This window comes from Bos grunniens, chromosome X (assembly GCF_055505025.1).
Source record: "Bos grunniens cultivar Pamir isolate PY7600 chromosome X, Bosgru_T2T1.0, whole genome shotgun sequence".
Lineage (NCBI taxonomy): Eukaryota > Metazoa > Chordata > Mammalia > Artiodactyla > Bovidae > Bos > Bos grunniens.
In genome coordinates this window covers 97809561-97828462 of record NC_141194.1, presented here as the reverse complement: position 1 = coordinate 97828462, position 18902 = coordinate 97809561, and the positions used below count along the sequence as shown (strand labels likewise).

Below are 18902 nucleotides of genomic sequence, written 5' to 3'. Positions count from 1 at the left end.
CCCCCACCCCACCCCCAGATCGTGGAAAAATTGCCTTCCACGAAACCAGTCTCTGGTGCCAAACAGGTTGGGGACTGCTGCTTTATGTGATGGACTGTTTCAGTGGTGGGAAGGGCTATTTTCAAACCTGAGAGACATTCTATTTAAACTGAGGAATTACCAGCTTCCAGTAATTCATTTGAGAAATGTGTAGCTGCTCCAAGGACCATTAGTTAGGTATTGTATAGTGAGTTTGAGGGATTTGGGGGCTGATCAAGGAAAAAAGATACAACCACAAGATGACAGTAGTACACAGTGAGCTTTATTTGGGTGACCCTTTGGCATATTTGGCTTCCTTGGTGACTTAAACAGTAAAGAATCTGCCTGCAGTGTGGGAGACCCAAGTTCAATCCCTGGGTCAGGAAGATCCCCTGGAGGAGGAAATGGCAATCCACTCCAGTATTCTTGCCTGGAGAATTCCATGGACAGAGGAGCCTGGTGAGCTACAGTCCATGGGGGTGCCAAGAGTTGGACACAACTGAATGACTAACACTTTGAGTTTTCACTGTCACTGACTTGCACATGACAAGCCCCCTCATTAGCCTGAGACCTTCCAGAGACGAGAGCAGTGGGTCACTACTGAGATGAGGAAGAGGGCAAGGGAACACCTGGGAGTGAGGAGGATCATAGAGGGAGCATATGTGTCTAGGTAAAGTCACCCAGTGGCACAATGGGGATTCTTTGGGTCAGAGAGTTCCAGAGAACAGCAGTGATCGGGTCTTTTATAGTTACAGGGATTATTTTTATCTTTGGCTAGCAGATATTGGGTGCAGTTTCACAGTGTAAGCAAACCAGATAGGCTCTAATGGCTGAATATCTGCTTATTGGGGTGATATTTAAAACAATTAGATGTGCAGAAATTTGTATTTTGGAACCTGTGGACTTTTAATGGGTGTTAGCTACTGTAAAGACTTCTCTGGTGGCTCAGACGGTAAAGAATCTGCCTGCAATGTGGGAGACCTGGGTTCGATACCTGGGTTGGAAAGATCCCCTGGAGGAGGGCATGGTAACCCACTCCAGTATTCTTGCCTGGAGAATCCCAAAGAGGTGGACCACAGAGGGTCAGTATATAGAGGCCATTTTTTACCCATTTATATCACATCAATTCAGTTCAGTTCAGTCACTCAGTCGTGTCTGACTCTTTGCAGCCCCATGGACTGCAGCACGCCAGGCCTCCCTGTCCATCACCAACTCCCGGAGTTTACTCAGACTCATGCCCATTGAGTCGGTGATGTCATCCAACTATCTCATCCTCTGTCGTCCCCTTCTCTTCCTGCCTTCAACCTTTCCCAGCATCAGGGTCTTTTCAAATGAGTCAGTTCTTCGCATCAGGTGGCCAAAGTATTGGAGTTTCAGCTTCAGCATCAGTCCTTCCAGTGAATATTCAGGACTGATCTCCTTTAGGATGGACTGGTTGGATCTCCTTGCAGTCCAAGGGACTCTCAAGAGTCTATCCAATACTATTTAAGAGCCAGTCCCTCCCTTAGGAAATCCGTGCTCTCTAGTGGGAAAGTACATACTTTGAGAAATGCTATAATTAAGGTATGAACTAAGACCTTGGGAGTGACATCCAGAAAGGTAAAAATAAAAAAAAAGTACCACTTTATTATGTTTCCACATTCTTTAAAGCATACTCTCACTGAGGCAAGGACTAAGAACTGTTGGCTACTGTTGACAGATACCACACTTCACTGCCTTCTGAGTTTTAAAACTAAAACTTTTCTTCCCTTTCAATATCTGTGGCTTACATGTTCATGTTTAGTTACTGTTCATATCCTTTGGCCAACAGAAAGTTTCACTTCTGCATTTCATATAAAAGAAAATGCCTCTCTTAGCACGTTATATTATTACTAGAAAGGGAGGAGGTCACTCTAGTACCTTCCTAAAAGAAATGGTCACTGTTTAAAAACTTACCTAGGAAGACATTTGTGTATAGTTTGCAAAATTTGAGATCTGAAGAACTCAGTGGATATCTGAAAATGGAGACTTTTTTCAACTTGGCAGAACAAGTTTGTACTTAAACTCTTTTTTTTTTTTGAACTAAAATAATTTTATTTTCTCAAAGCCAACATTAGCCTCTCTGTTCCTTTCCTCAGTTAGGTCCTAAAAGAAGCCTAGAAAACAGGTTAATTTCTAAAATGGATTAATTTGTGGAATTTATACACAAATAAATGTATAAATATATACATTTGCACCACAATGATAAATCCCACATGACACGATGAAGATCCCACATGCCTCAACTAAGGACCAAACACAGCCAATAAATAAATAAATATTAATAATATTTGAAGTTCTTAACTCCACCTCAGTTGGTTCAAAACATGAAAAGTCGATTGTGAAAAACACTGTTAGAGTGAAAGAAATTTGAGGTCCATCAGAATAAACACTAATATATTGTTGCTTTGCCTAAAATCATAAAAAAGTTAGGAATTTAAAACTACTTGTTAGTTTGTTATGATAGTATTTGTAAAACAGAGTGACATAAATGAGGTTTTTCTGCAATGTGTTATTTTATTTTGACAGAATTTCTGTCACTATCTTCAGATGGAATTCCTTATCTAAATGGAAACTAAGAAAAGAACCATTTAAGGAACCCTATAGGACAGAAGCTTTAAAGGGAGTTATCAGTCCTGATGTTCAAGCTGGTTTTATAAAAGGCAGAGGAACCAGAGATCAAATTGCCAACATCCACTGGATCATCGAAAAAGCAAGAGAGTTCCAGAAAAACATCTATTTCTGCTTTATTGACTATGCCAAAGCCTTTGACTGTGTGGATCACAATAAACTGTGGAAAATTCTGAAAGAGGTGGGAATACCAGACCACCTGATCTGCCTCTTGAGAAATCTGTATGCAGGTCAGGAAGCAACAGTTAGAACTGGACGTGGAACAACAGACTGGTTCCAAATAGGAAAAGTAGTACGTCAAGGCTGTATATTGTCACCCTGTTTATTCAACTTACATGCAGAGTACATCATGAGAAATGCTGGACTGGAAGAAACACAAGCTGGCATCAAGATTGCTGGGAGAAATATCAATAACCTCAGATATGCATGACACCACCCTTAGGGCAGAAAGTGAAGAGGAACTAAAAAGCCTCTTGATGAAGGTGAAAGTGGAGGGTGAAAAAGTTGGCTTAAAGCTCAACATTCAGAAAACGAAGATCATGGCATCTGGTCCCATCACTTCATGGGAAATAGATGGGGAAACAGTGGAAACAGTGTCAGACTTTATTTTTCTGGGCTCCAAAATCACTGCAGATGGTGACTGCAGCCATGAAATTAAAAGACGCTTACTCCTTGGAAGGAAAGTTATGACCAACCTAGATAGCATATTCAAAAGCAGAGACATTACTTTGCCAACAAAGGTCCATCTAGTCAAGGCTATGGTTTTTCCTGTGGTCATGTATGGATGTGAGAGTTGGACTGTGAAGAAGGCTGAGCGCCAAAGAATTGATGCTTTTGAAGTGTGGTGTTGGAGAAGACTCTTTGAGAGTCCCTTGGACTGCAAGGAGATCCAACCAGTCCATTCTAAAGGAGATCAGCCCTGGGATTTCTTTGGAAGGAATGATGCTAAAGCTGAAACTCCAGTACTTTGGCCACCTCATGCGAAGAGTTGACTCATTGGAAAAGACTCTGATGCTGGGAGGGATTGGGGGCAGGAGGAGAAGGGGACGACAGAGGATGAGATGGCTGGGTGGCATCACTGACTCGATGGACGTGAGTCTGAGTGAACTCCACGAGTTGGTGATGGACAGGGAGGCCTGGTATGCTGAGATTCATGGGGTCACAAAGAATCGGACACGACTGAGTGACTGATCTCATCTGATCTGATCAGTAATCAACATAGAATCTGAAGCCCGTGAGGAAAAAATGGAAGGTTACCAAATTTAATAATTTTTGCTAATCCTAAATTCTTTGAAAGATCCTTTTGAAGTTTTCTGAAATTTTAAATCATTTTTGTCTACCATATAGTCATGTTTTGCTTATGTTTTTAAGTGTTCAGTATTTGTTATAATTAGTTATTTTAAATATCCTTCCTATATGAGTCCAAATAAACTATTTTTGTTTTTCATGGGGGAAAGCTTGTCCACATTCACTTGGGAAGTTGTTTTTACTAGTTGTACCTTGGGAAACTTGAGTTCCAGGAGCTAAACACCTGCTACACAATTGAACTTTTAGATGATAACCTGTTTCTGACTTGGGAATTGTTTACATTCAAGAATATTAGCTAAAAGCACTAATAGTGAAATTAAATCATTGGTTGACTCTAGTTATCTTTTCCTCCAAAACGTATGTTGTAATAATACCTTATTCACAACTCAGATATAATTTTCAGTTTTAGGAGATTCATACTCTTGAATCTTTGTGTTAGTTGCTCAGTCGTGTCCCACTCTTCATGATCCCATGGACTGTAGGCTACCAGGCTCCTCTGTCCATGGGATTCTCCAGGCAAGAATACTGCAGTGGGTTGCTATTTAGAGGAGTGAATTATTTTGTTTTGTCAGATTAACTTTGCAGCTACATCAGAAAACTAAATGATGTGGTTATTTATAAAAACTTCTTGAAGTAGATACATGGCAAGTCATTCTGAAGTGAAATATCTCCAGTGATAATCATAGCCATTTAGAGGTTATTTTGTATTATGAAGATAGTAATCACAACAACAGATATTAAATTACTCTATTTAACAGAAGCAACGATCATATGTCTGCATATAATTGCTATAATAACACTCATAATTTTAAGCAAAATTATATATAGTAACTGTCTTCTCTCTATTCCCATTGCTACCATTATAGCCTAAGCTCTTATCACCTCACAACTAGATCTCTCTCTCTCTCTCTGTCTCTCCTCTGTTTGCATCTACAATTCGGTAAATCATGACAGGTTTGGGTGCAATCAGTGCTAGAAACGGGAAAAAATTTGAGGACACAGTGGGGACCAAAAGAGACCTAGTCTTCACTGCACTGAGTTTATAGTATAGCAGGGAATACTGGCATAGATAGGGAATTATAATTTGATGACTGGAATGTGTTCTAAAGGGAGAAGTCAGGAACCATGGGGGACTATAACAGGACCAGCTTCAGCTCAACTGAGACCTACAGAGGTGAGTAGGAGATGGCCAGATGAAGAAGAGGGGCATGGGGTGAGTGCTGCGAGCAGAGCAAAGTCTAAATGGAAAGGCTAAGATGGAAAAAGAACTTGTGTTCTAACCAGTATTGTTATATATGATGAAGGCAGATTTCAGGATGTAGATAGAGGTTTTAGAGCTTGGGTTCTGCTCAGACCTAAATGCTAATTGCAACTGTGTAATTTATTTTCTTTTAATATATTTGTGCATGTAGGCAAATAACTTGTTGACTGCAAACCTTGATTTTCTGACCTGTCAAATAGGACAGTAAATTCCTATATCATAGGATTACTGTGAGGATTTAAATGTGGAATGCATGTAAAGCTCTTGGTGTAGTGCTTGGCATAAAATAAATGCTCAGTAAATTGTGGCTAGTATTTAGATAGAATAGGTCAAACTTGCTGTTCTCTGCAAGCCTCCGTTTTAGCCTGTGATTCCTTCCTCAATCTATTCTGAATATTACAGCCTACAGCCCTTCTCTGAAATGCTAAAATCTGAAAGCTCTGAAAACAGAATTTTATCATTTGGCCACGAAACCCAGCCTGGCTTGAGGCCGTAGATAAACTTTACTTATCCTGTTTTGTGGAGTATTCATGTTTCCCTGCTAACCTTGAATGCATTTCATTTAGTGTGCTAGCCCAGATCCCGCTGGGTGTGTTTTGTAATATATGGTATACATACCATATTCCTTTCTCAAATATGAATCACTTTGAATTCCAAAACACCTCTGACTTCAAGGGTTTCGGATAGGACATCGTGGACCTATACCACCTGAAATCATCTTTCTAAAATACCCCCTTCTCCATCTCTCTCTGAATCAGAACCTTTGATGGCTGTCAGACAGCCTAGACTACTCCTTTTGGTTTTCAAGACCATCTCTAGTCTGTCCCCTCTGTCAACTGGAAAAAAAAATATGTGTGTGTGTGTGTATATATATATATATATATATATATGTATATATGTAGCTTTAAAGTTGAGAATTATGTTTTGTTGGGCAGAATTTCTGAGGACTTAAGCCCAGAAGACAGACTCTCAGATAACCCTGAGGGAGTACTCCAAAGAGGTAAGGGAGGAGTCAGGATATAAGAGTTTTGCAACAAAAACCAGGTAATCACAACATCAAAAATTTACTGTGAATTAAAGAAAACCAGACATCACGTTATGAATTTAGTGCATTTCTAGGTATGGGAAGATGCAAGAGTCTGGGCTCACTGAGATCATTCCTTCCATATGCACCTTAACTATCTAGGGTCAGTATTCTGCTCTTCTCCATTGTGAATCCCCTCTGGGTGCACAGCCGGGGCTGCTGCAGTAGTTGTTGGCTTGATGGCGGCAACATCCTTTGTTTACTGATCTGGCAGGTAACATTTTTCATTCACACCATGCTACTTACTTGAAATTTAATACACTCTAACTTGAACCCTTTGTTTCCTAAGGCTGCTTCCCTAAAGTAAAATGTTAATACTGCTCCCCATCTCATTTCCTTTTCCTCCTCTTTTTCTGGCTATTCAAATCCTACCCAGCTATTAGAGTATGATTCTTTATAGTTTCTTAATGGGGTTGCAAAGAGTCAGACATGATTGAGCAACTAACACTTTCACTTTTTTTTTAATGAAACTATATTATTTCTTCTCTGAATTCCTTTTGTACTTAATTTATTCACCACATACTTGAGCAGGTATGATGTGCCAGCTACTGTTAAGTGTTGGAGATCCAGAAGTGATTAAGACAGGAAAATTAAGGGTATGGAACTTGTTTTCTAGAAGCTGGAACATAAATAGGTAAATAGATAAGTAAACATAATTTCAGGTAGTGGTTCTGCTATGAAATTAATAAGCAGGACATGTGACAGTGCCTGTGGAAGAGGAGGAGGAGCAACATACCTCAGAATCTCCTCAATGGTTAGTTTTCACTCCCTGATTAGATTGTAAATACCTTAAGGGTGGAGTCACATCTTAACTTTTATGAGTCACAAAATGGTGAGCCTATGATGAGTTCTCAAACAATGTTTGGTAGAGGCATCTGTCTTTCTTTAAAAAAAAAAAACAGAAGGTAAAAATTTATTTATTAAATATCGAGCCCCACTTGGCTAACTCATTGATCTAAGAATATCTATTATGTACAAGGTACTATGCTGGGCAAAGCTGGCTTTCTTTTCATTTCTGTTGCTTTTTATTCATAGAATAAGAAAGAATTTTCATGTCCCAACAGTTTTCCCATTTGAAATGGTTTTAGTATCTGCAGAAGGAGGTACTACTATGAAAAACCTGGATTATTCCTGCAATTGTTTCTAATTAATTTAAGTACTAATTTACTTCCAGTTCACTAGCATGAATTTTAAGGCCTAACCAGCAAACATACATTTCTTTTTTTAAAAAAAATTATTTCTATATTAATTTCTTTTGATTGAGGTATAGTTGATTTACAGTGTTGTATTAGTTTCTGGTGTATAGTAAAGTGATTCAGTTATACATGCATACATACATATATGTATTTTCTTTCAGATTATTTTTATTATAGTTTTTCACCTGGTATTGAACATAGTTCCCTGTGCTATATAGTAGGACCTTATTGTTTATTTCATATATAGTAATATATATCTGCTAATCCCAATCCCTAACTTATCCCTCCCCCCGCCTTTCCCTTTTGGTAACCATAAATTTGTTTTCTAAGTTTCTTGAACACTTCACCCCTAGTCCTTAAGCTACACAGAAACTAAATTACACAGAAGAGATAGCTGGATTCCCATATCATAGACATCCCTCTTGGTAGTTACAGGTTTAAGTTCATGGCAAGACAATTAGTTTAAGCTTGAGAAGAACTTGTGACAGAGTTTTGAAACTTACCCAGTGAACTAACATGGTCTTTTGCTTCATGAAGAAAACTGAAGCCCTATTCTGTGATGTCATATTCCAATTTCTGGTAGATACACATTTTGTTCTTTATATTGAAAGAACGTCTTAAGAGGCAAATCCCAAAAGGAGTTTTTCTCTTGTCATAAAAATGGTGGCGAGAATTATGATTTGTAATAGCCAAGAGCTCTGGTGGGTTAATGGCTACCCATTCCAGTATTCTTGCCTGGACAATTCCATGGACTGAGGAGCCTGGCAGGCTACAGTCCATAAGGTCGCAAAGAACACAGCTGAGCCACTAACACTTTCACTTCACTGGTGGATTGAATTTTGAGACTTTTGATTTGACAGTACTTCTGAGATTGTGTCCTTTTGGTTACAGAAATAGAAAAGTATTGCTCTATTAAAATGATGAAATGTACACTTTGAGATGTTCCCAACATCAAAGTAAGGTGGAGAGTTGAAGCTTAATGCCTGTGACTTAATCTTCTCAACTACTAGGCTTTTGTCCTTTAAGGTCAGGGCCCTGTCTCTTTAAATCCCAGTGCCTAACACGCTGCCAGCTGATCTATCTTCTGTTTGTAAGTGTTAATGGTGATAGAAGAATACAGTACCTAAGGGGACATGTGGACATCTGAAAATGCCCCTGTTAGAAAAGAGATAAAAGAATGTTTTGGGAGTAATTTTAAATATAGGCAGTTATAGTTCAATGGTTTTCAAAGCCAAAATTTTTTCCTCCTGTCTTCTTAGAATCAAACCTCTATCTACATAGATCTCAGTTCTAAAAATCAGATATACCTTTCCTGGTGAAACAAACACAATGGAGAGATACTCAATTAAAACAGTCTTTATAGTAAAGGATTTGAATGGGGCCAAACAAAATGTTCAACTTGGTTGCCAGATAGTTAAATAGCCTTGGATTGCCTTGATTGGTGTTATTGATTTGTCAAGTTCAGGGTGAATCCAGAATCTGAAAAGTTGAAAGGCAGTGCTTTGAAGAATAATTACTTCCTTCTATGACTGCTCAGTTCAGTTTAGTCGCTCAGTCATTTGTGACTCTTTGCTTTCCCATGGACTACAGCACACCAGGCCTCCGTGTCCATCACCAACTCCCAAAGTTTACTCAAACTCATGTCCATTGAGTCAGTGATGCCATCCAACCATCTCATCTTCCTCCCGCCTTCAATCTTTCCCAGCATCAGGGTCTTTTCCAGTGAGTCAGTTCTTTGCATCAGGTGGCCAAAGTATTGGAGTCTGATCTTCAGCATCAGTCCTTCCATGGATTATACAGTCCATGGAATTCTCCAGGCCAGAATACTGGAGTGGGTAGCCTTTCCCTTCTCCAGGGGATCGTCCCAACCTAGGGATCGAATCCAGGTCTCCCACATTGCAGGCAGATTCTTTACCAGCTGAGCCACCAGGGAAGCTCTATGACTGCTGCTGATCCGAATAAGTATTGGTCAAGGATGTCATCTAGAGATTTCAAATTCTGGGTCAGTGGTTGAGATGGATGGCCTTTCTTAAAGTCTTCCCTTACTTGGATAGTATATGGAGGTTTTAATAGAGTACCACCTGATCAGTCCTCTCAGGATTTCTCTGTTGTGATTGTTCTTTTATTCATCTGATCTTCATCTAGACTACAACCTCCCTAGGGCACATGCTCATCTTGTTTATGATTGTATTCCTAGTGCCCAGCTCTGAACAGGTACATAATAGGTGCTCAAATATTTGCTTAATTGAATTGAATATGCTTTTCTATATATCACATTGCCTTCACCCTTCTTAAAGATTAAGAAACTTAAGCTGGGTAAATAATTGCCTCTTTATTGTGATGACCAACTTATTTTCTCTAAAAGAGAGGAAAATAGTCAAATAGTATGGCTAAATTTTTGAGTTGGTGGTGAGAGTTTTGAATTATATGCAATTTAGTCATCCAATTTCTGTGGTACTAGAGTAATTGAAAGATGTTTATAAAACATTGTATTACCATGTGACACTAGCCATAAGAGAGCTGAACCTTTATATCTTGCTGTTTTTGTTAATTTCTGACTGATTGGGAAAATTAAAACTTAATTTTCTTGTAATAATGACTCCTGTATTTCAATCAGAACTTCAGCATTAGAGTTTTATAAGTAAATCAGCCCTTATTCTTAAGGGGTTGAGACTCTGGAGTGAAACTTTTACAATTATTCAGTACTCAGAGAGTACTATAGTAAGTTATATTGAATATAACTGATCATAAATGAAGTTCATAAACTCTAATTGCTTGACTAATTCACAAGTGTATTGCTTTTCTAGAGTTGATTTTAATGAAAATATATGGTCACTATACTTATTGGTATAATATGCCCTCATCCTAATGACCATTATAGTTAGATTTGCACAATAAAAGCTTACTAAAATGACTTTAATCAGTGCTTTTAATTCAGGGGTGTGACTCTAATAAACATTTTTGGGTCATCTTTTTTGTTGTTGTTTTAACTCCATAGTAGCTCTATAGTTTATACACAGGAGTAAAATCCATAATATCTGCTTGCAAGTGGTGTGAGAGATGCATGCACTTGTATAAATTACATTCAGATAAAATTTGAGAGCTCATCCCTGTAGAACATTATTATAAATGAGACTATCTTAATACAACCATTTAAAAATGTTGTAAAGGTCAATTCACATAAAAAATGTCTGTGATTTAATCTTGTCCAAGAGATAACTCGTTATAGCTCTCTGAATTTTTTTTCATGTTGATGGTGTTTTTGTTATTGTTCTCCTTTTGTACCTTCCTCTCTTTTTTATTTATTTATTTTTGCTTTAGTTATGTTTATCAGTTTATTATAAAGGATATTGTAAAGGATACAAATGAACAGCCAAATGAAGTATACAGGGCAAGGTCTGAAAGAGTCGTAAGCACAGGATTTTCTGTCCAGATGGAGTTTGGGGTGTGCCACCCTCCCAGTACATGGATACATTCACCAACCTGAAATCTTTCTGAACCCTATAGTGTAGAGATTTTTATGGCTGTTTCATTACTGTACGAGTGATTGGTTGACACAATCCACAGTCCCTCTCCCCTCCCCAGAGGATGGAGGGGTGGGGCTTAAAGTTCCAAGTTTCTGATCCTGGCTTGATCTTTCTGGTGACCAGCCCCATTCTGAAGCTGTTCAGGAGCTCACTAAGAGTTGCCTTATGAGAACAAAAGATTTTTCTATCATCCAGGAAATTCCAAGGGATTTAGGAACTCTGTGTCAGGAACCAGGGGAAGAGACTAAACCTATTTATTATGTCACAGAGGGATAAATTAATATGTGGCTACATGAATGGATAACTGAATTCATGGACACATGGGTAAATGAATGGATGAATAGGTAGGTGGATAGATAATGAATATGTTAGCAAATGGTGAGGTAGAATGGAGGTGGATACATAGATGGATATTGTCTGGTGAATAGGTAGACGACATGGATTTTTAAAAATCTTTTAATCAGCAGAAATTAACTTGCATCCAGAGCACTGGCTACAAAGATGTCTTTGTATTTTTCTACTTTCCTCTTGCTTTTCTCGTCTCCTTTTAAATTAATTTGTATTGGAGTACAGTTGCTTTACAATGTTGTGTTAGTTTCTGCTGTATAGCAAAGTGAATTAGTTATACATATATCCATTCTCTTTTAGATTTCCTTTCCATTAAGTCACCACAGAGCATTGAGTAGAGTTCCTTGTGCTATATAGTACAAGGAACTCATTAGTTAACTCTTTTATACGTAGTAGTGTATACATGTCAGTCCCAATCTCCCAATTCATCCCACTCGCCTTGATATCTATATGTTCCTTTCTCTTCTTTGACTAATGTGTAAATACAGTTATGTGGCAGAAATATTTTATTTTCTAATGCAGATAACTTAAGTGTAATTTATACAATAATTTCAATGTATTTTTAATGTGCAGTGTCCAAAAATTGCCTCCTCCTTAATAGGAAACTCTTCAAATGTCCTTAAAGATTTTTCTTTTCAATAGACTACATTTCTCTCTCTCTCTTTTTCTGAATAGTTGTAGAGTGCTAAGTAATGGTAGCAAGAAGATATTTTTGACAGCAGAGTTTTACATGAGGGAAATCTCTGAGAAAAATATCCTTATCAGTCAAATGTGCATAGTTATATAGGATATACACCCTAGTTGAATGAAACTTATAAATCAAGAAATCATAAGCAGAGTGTTTTTCTTTATGGTTCTCTGTCACAAGTAATTGGGATAATTTTTTATGTGAATATAATTTCCCCTTTGTCTTAAGGTGCTTTATCATTCGAAGATGCCTTTTAGGGAAAAAAGTCTTAAGAAGACAGTAAACAAAGCATAATTCTCCATTTTTGACCAGGGGCCCACATTTGGCTTATTAATAACCAACTTTAAACTCAAGGGAAGCTCTAGAAGTAGAAATGTACCTAGCTGGATGGGCATTCCAATAGAGGGAAGAGTGGGTGCTCAAACAGGACATAGGTATGTGATGGAAAAAGGATTACCATTTTTCCATAGCATATAGATCATGAAGGAAGATGCAGAAGGTAGCCTAGGGCTGAATAATATAGGACTTTGAATGCTGTATTAAGGATATTAGTCTTTATTCTGTCAGGAGCCTTTAAATACAGATGGGCAAGTAATAGTCATTTATAGTTTTTTATCGAGTTCTGTGTGCCAAGCACTGCTCTAGGCATTAGGGTTACATCCCTTAACCAAACAGATGAAAATCTCTGTTCTCATGGAGCTCATACTTTTAGTGGGAGAAATAAACAAAAATAAATTATAGACTGTGTGAGAATGTGGTAAGCTTTATTAAAAAGAAAAGCAGAGTGTGGTAAAGCAGGTCAAGAGTGTGTGGAGGAGGTGGGTATTTCCATTTAAATAGGATGGACAGAGTAGGTCTCCCTGAGCAAGAACTTGAAAGGGGAAGAAGTGATAGAAGGGGCTATATGGATTACAGAAAAAATCCTTCCAGGCAAAGAGAAGAGACAGTACATGTGGCTTACTGCCTTCTTGGGGAACGGTGAAGTGGTTGGTGTGACTGGAGCTGAGTGAATGAAAGAAACAGTAGTAGGAGATGAGGTCAGAGGGATATGGAGAGTGTGCAGCTCTGTAGGGCCTTGCAGGCTCTTGTAAGGACTTTGACTTTCACTGGAAGTGAAAATAGGGCGCCATTGAAAAGTTTTGAGCAGAGGAGTGATATGATCTGACTTTTTTTTTTTTTTTCCTAACTAAAGTCCATGGTTTATTCAGATTTCCTTAGCTTTTTCTTTCTTTCTTTTTTTGGACCGGAAAGTAGAATTTATTGGTGTGTGTAAGGAGGGGACAACACCAAGGCTTTCATGATCGCAGGGGCTGCCATTTGTCCAGAGGGCCAGCATTAGGGATGTATTTGACCACACAGCCATCTGGGATGAGCTGCTTTTCTGCCACCATGTTTTCAATTTTATCCATATTAAATTTAGTAATTTCCCACTTCTTGGAGATGTGAATCTTCTGGCGACCAGGGAACTTGAACTTGGCCCTGTGTAGGGCTTCAATTACATGCTCATTGCTCTGCAGCTTGGTGTGGATGGATGTTATGACTTGGCCAAAGTGGACCCTGGCCACTGTGCCCTGGGGCTTTCCAAAGGCAGTGCATGTACCACTGCCTAGTACATGTGGAGCCTAGACTGGGGACAGCATGCCAGTCATGAAGGTTCACTGGCAAGGGTTGTCTCCAAGGTCCCTTAGGGAAACTTGTACAGGCAACGGCTGCATACACTATTGAGGAGGCTGCTGTTTATAGCCATTGCACACTGGGCCCCAATGGGGAAAGAGCACAGTTGGTTTAACTGGCTGCAAACTGACTTGGGTTTAAACAGTGTCACTTCGTCAGTGTGTTCAGAATTAACTGTAGCAGGGTAACCTGGAAATAGGGACATAAGCTAGGGGGCTCTTACAGAAATCTAGGAATGAGGTGATGCAGTGGCAACTTGAAGCATACGCCCGTGGCAGATTCATGTTGATGTATGGCAAACCAATACAATATTGTAAAATAATTAGCCTCCAATTAAAATAAATAAATTTATACTAAAAATAAAAATAAAGGCAACTCATCAACTGAAAAAAAAAAAAAAAAGGATGTTACTTTGGTAATGAGGAGAGAATTGTGGCAGAGATAATTATTATGAGGCCACTGCCATGACTAGACTCTAAATGGTTGGTTTGTATGAGAATGAAGAAGCAACTGCAGAAAGATCACTATGGAACTTGACAACTGTTTGGCTATAGGGAATTAAGGAGAGGGAGGAAACCAAGGTGATATGGAAGACTTGAAACTGGAGGAGTGGGATCCAGATCGTACCCTTACCATAAATGCGACCCTTCTTTTTGAAAGTCTGTCCTGACCCTTTGTGATCATCCTTTGGGCTTATGTAGTGTTTCCGCTGGGTTATTAATTGTCTACTCACTTTTTGCTACTATATTTGCCCTCCTATTACCCACCTTCCAGATCTGAGAGAAGAGCTCTGATTCTTACAATTGTGGCAGTATTAAGGTATAATTAGCAATTAAGAATAATGAAAGACCAAAGAATCTAAATTTATATTTAGTTTGTATATGAAGAATAGCTGATTGAAGAACATTAGTATATATTGGTTAAAGTGAATTCAGTAGATGATACGTTAAGATGTGTTAGGCAAAGACTTTGGTTGGAGGGGAATGCTCTTCGAGGTGATGCTTGACCTTCTGTTAATGGTGACAAAAGGAAGTTACCCAAAGGAAAATTAAACTAATAGGGCTTGGGACATATCTGTGAATTTTAGATTACCATGAACTGTTTCAATTCAGTAGTTCAACCCTAATATCCTACAGCTTAATTATACCAACTGAAGAGGCCACTGACCATTGACTAAGAGTTAGTATCTAGTAACAATCATATCTGTGGTCTGTGGTTGAGTCATTTAGCCTCCACAAGGTTCAGTTCCATCATTTGTAAATTGAGAGGTTTTGATCATATTATCTCAAATTTCATCCAATTTAATAGTGTCTAACTCCATATAATAGAATTTAATATGGATAAAAAATGATAATTTCAAAATGGAGAGTGGGGGTGGGAGAAGAGAACTAAAGTTTCTTCCCGTAAGACAAAGTGGAAATATTGCTAGCAATGTTTTTTGTTTGTTTCTGTCCCCCACAATTAAACTGTCAACATATATTCAATTGAGATACAGATTTAAAGTATTCAAGACATGTGTATACCTTAACTTAGAGAACTGACTAAATTAAATCTTATTTCCCCTGAATTTACATTCTTACTTTGAAGATACATATATGCTTCCAATCTTGAGTTTATAATCCCAAAGGATGGAAAAAAAAGAAAAGCAGTGGTTGTTTGAAGAACAGTATAACTAATAAATAACACAGGTGGACAGGTAGCAGGCTAAGTGCGGCACTTTTGAGACTTTGACATTTCTCACTCTGATTTTGCATTACAGAAAATCACGAAGCTTGTCATTGTGCATAAAACAGTTTTCTGTACCCCACTGGGAAAATTAAAGAGAACTTACCAGGTAGAGATAGTCTTAGGGTGAATCGATCTCTCTTAAAAAGGCTTCAGTTGTGATATAAATACTCCCCCTTACTTTCTTTTTTATAGGCAGCAAAGATTGATTGGGGTTTGTGTCAGCAGGATGTGATAAAGACATAGTACAAAGATGTAGTTATGTAAATCCTTGAGGGAATCAACAGCTTAAAAGTAGAAAAAGAACTACATGTATAATAGCATATTTGTCCCAACTGATGGAGGGGAGGATGATCTTTAATATCATTTAGTTGGTGGTATTTGAAGATGATTTTATGAGACCCTGTGACCAAATACTTCTCACTTAAAACTCCTACTAGAATTCTTCCCACCAGTGAGCCACATATTTTTCTTAGTTAAAAGGGATGTGAGCATGCATGATGTACATCATTCAGCTTCTATTGTAGGAAATAAATGTATAGGATGTTGTAGAAGGGTTAATTTCTGTTCCTAACATGATTTTTAAAAATCTGATTCTTTCCTAATCACATTTCTTAACTAGCACTTCAACATACTTCAACATATTTATATAATATAACGGCTTTCGTGCTCCTCTTTTGTTATTGTAATTTTGCTGTATCTAAATCTTGAAGTAGTTGTGCCTATATATGCTGTATGGTAATTTTAATTAGTCACTGTATCTTCTAAACTGGAATGTACCATTTCCAATGATTCTCAACGTTAGAGGTAGAAAACCACGTGCAAAAAAAAGTGTTGGAGGTTTTGAGAAATGGGCATATATTAACAGAATCGGTAAGTTCAATGTTATCTAGAATATTTATAAAGTGTTCTATAAATATCTATCCATAACTGAGTTCTAGACTGAGCTGTTTCATGGTATTTCACTACAATTAAATGTGACATTTTTCCTATTGTTCATGGTTTTAAAAAATTTATGTCACTTAAAAATATGATTATTCATGCTAAAACTTTGAAAAAGCTTGACAGGGCTTATGACTTTGTTATATCTTATGTCACATTTGAACACTGTAGTAATGATATGTGATCTAAATCTGACTTTGAGAATTTGGGAGTCATCTTGTAAAACAAAGAGACACCCCCTCCACCAAATCGTCATTTTTAATCCTTAAAAAGTTTTTTTCTCTTGTAAAGAATTTTTATGTTTATATGATATATTTAAATTTTCTAATTCTTTTTGAAGAGTTTTAGTTGATAAAATAAAAAATGAGAATCATTCAGATATTTTCTTGTTTGATCTGTAAATGTCTCTTGTCTGACAGTTTTTTTTTTTTTTTGGTTTTAATAGAATATTCAAATAAAAACTTTGGCAGATGATGTGGTAAGGTGGACTTAGTAGCATGTTATTATATTATGCATGTTGCTTTTTTTATTAAAGTGGGTGGACATTAAAGCATTGATATATGTAACAATGTGAAAAGTCTAGATGTTTATAAAGTACAGTAGATGGAAGAATTGTCAATAAAAAACAGCAGATGTCTGCAAAAAAATCAGACTTTTCTTTTTTTGAATGTAAAAAGAAACAACTCTATGAGATCTCAAAATAATTTTGATATTGCCATCCTGATACATACCTTAAGCAATTAAAAAACCTATATAAATCTAACTCTGGAAAGCACAAATGTTTCCTTTTTCAGTAGCCATGTAAATCGACCCTGAATATGTTAAGTATTAATATTAACAGTAAAGGAAATTAATTTAAAATAGAAAGGAAGTTAAGTTCATTGTGTTAGCCAGAAATGTGCTATTAAATTTAAAATCCTCAAGTATTTTTGAGCTAAGTCTATTGTAGTAAAACTTATTAAAATTATGGGCTTAAAATTTAAGTGTGCCCTTTAATACCTAATACCCTGGTGGCTCAGATGGTAAAGCATCTGCCTACAATGCGGGAGACCTGGGTTCAATCCCTGCGTCAAGAAGATGCCCTGGAGAAGGAAATGTCAACCCACTCCAGTGCTCTTGCCTCGAAGATCCCATGGACGGAGGATCCTGGTAGGTTACAGTCCATGGGGTCGCAAAGAGTCAGACATGACTGAGCGACTTCACTTAATAGCTAAACTTTTAAAAAAAGGTATTTTAAGCAGTGTCATTTTTTTTTTCTCTGTGAAATTACCTATCTACAAATAGTGTAGAATATTATTCATGATTTAAGGAAGTGAAAGTATATGGCTTAATTTTATTTTCTTATCAAGATATAGCTGAAAGCAAAAGCCAATTTTCTAGATCGAAGTGAATGGCATAGTGGAAGATCAAATATATATGTAAATAATGCTATTCAGTATAAACAAGCCAGCACTGCAAAAGTAAATATTAAGTGATATAAAGGGAAAGGAATAGAAATATGTTAATTTAATGGTTGATTGCATATTTAAATGCTTTTATGTCCACCATATCTTTTAGTAAAATTTGATTCTTGGTTATGTACTCAGCTTATTTGGGATTGCTTAATATTTTTTCTTGAGTTGTTTGAAGATATACTACATATCTAATCCAACTTAATTTTCCTCAAAGACTTTCAAATTTAAAAGAAAATTGGAAAATATAGAAGATGATTTGAAGAAGTGAATCTTTAGTGACCACTGGGCTAGGAACCAGGGACTTGTCAATTTGGCAAGTTACTTTTTCTGTGAAATGAGAGTCAACCTAGATGGTTTTTCAAGTTTCTTCCCACCTCTAAAATATGATTTACATAATCTCTTTATAAGCAACCATGTACTAAGATCATTTTTGGAATCCTAAATAAGCTGCTTAAAACTGCTCATATTTCTTTCAAAGTATACTTTTTATTAAAAAAAAGTGTTCTTTGAATGAAAATCACAGATTTTTTTTTTTTTTTAATATGGGTCAACAGTAGTTGACAACATTGTGGTAAGAACGTCTGCAATGCTTTGTATTGTTGAAGTGATTTATAAGCACTTGGTAACATGGCAGTGACAGGCACTGACGTCCTATCTAACATATCTGCTTGTTTGACATGAGCTGACAGTATGCATGTGCTTCTTAACAGAAACCAGAATAAAACTGAGTTGCATTCAGTTTTCTGGTCATTGCTAATTTTTGATGTTCACCGTGCTGTGGTTCAAAACAGAATGGCCTGTTTACAGGCAACTGGAGTTGTTAACTCACTTTATGTGAAATTGCAAGCTAATTATAAGAGATTGTGCATGGAATCAATGGTTCTGAGTCAATATCTATAAAGTGGCAAGTTCTTCATAGTTTTGTTTTTAGGAATAAGATATTTCTGTTTGTGTTATATTTCCAGAAAATGGAACAGATAATGTTTTTAATTTTGTTCTGCTTCCTTGTTGGTCCTTTTAGGGAAGAA

General features: G+C 37.2%; 1 protein-coding gene and 1 non-coding gene across 9 annotated transcripts in view; one reads left to right on the top strand and one right to left on the bottom strand.

Moving 5' to 3' along the window:
• Positions 1 to 18902, top strand: part of DIAPH2 (diaphanous related formin 2) — a 1061378-nt gene that overhangs the window by 41396 nt on the left and 1001080 nt on the right. For 6 of the 8 annotated variants that reach the window (XM_086388305.1, XM_086388304.1, XM_086388308.1 and 3 more), the window contains exon 2: positions 16866 to 16898. The exons of the other annotated variants lie outside the window; for them this stretch is intronic. In XM_086388305.1, coding sequence (XP_086244431.1) covers positions 16866 to 16898 — 33 coding nt within the window. The remainder of the gene's footprint in view (positions 1 to 16865; positions 16899 to 18902) is intronic. 8 annotated transcript variants of the gene reach the window in all.
• On the bottom strand, positions 13746 to 13878 carry LOC147340950 (small nucleolar RNA SNORA70). The gene has a single exon (XR_015159994.1). It is a non-coding gene; the product is annotated as a small nucleolar RNA SNORA70 (small nucleolar RNA).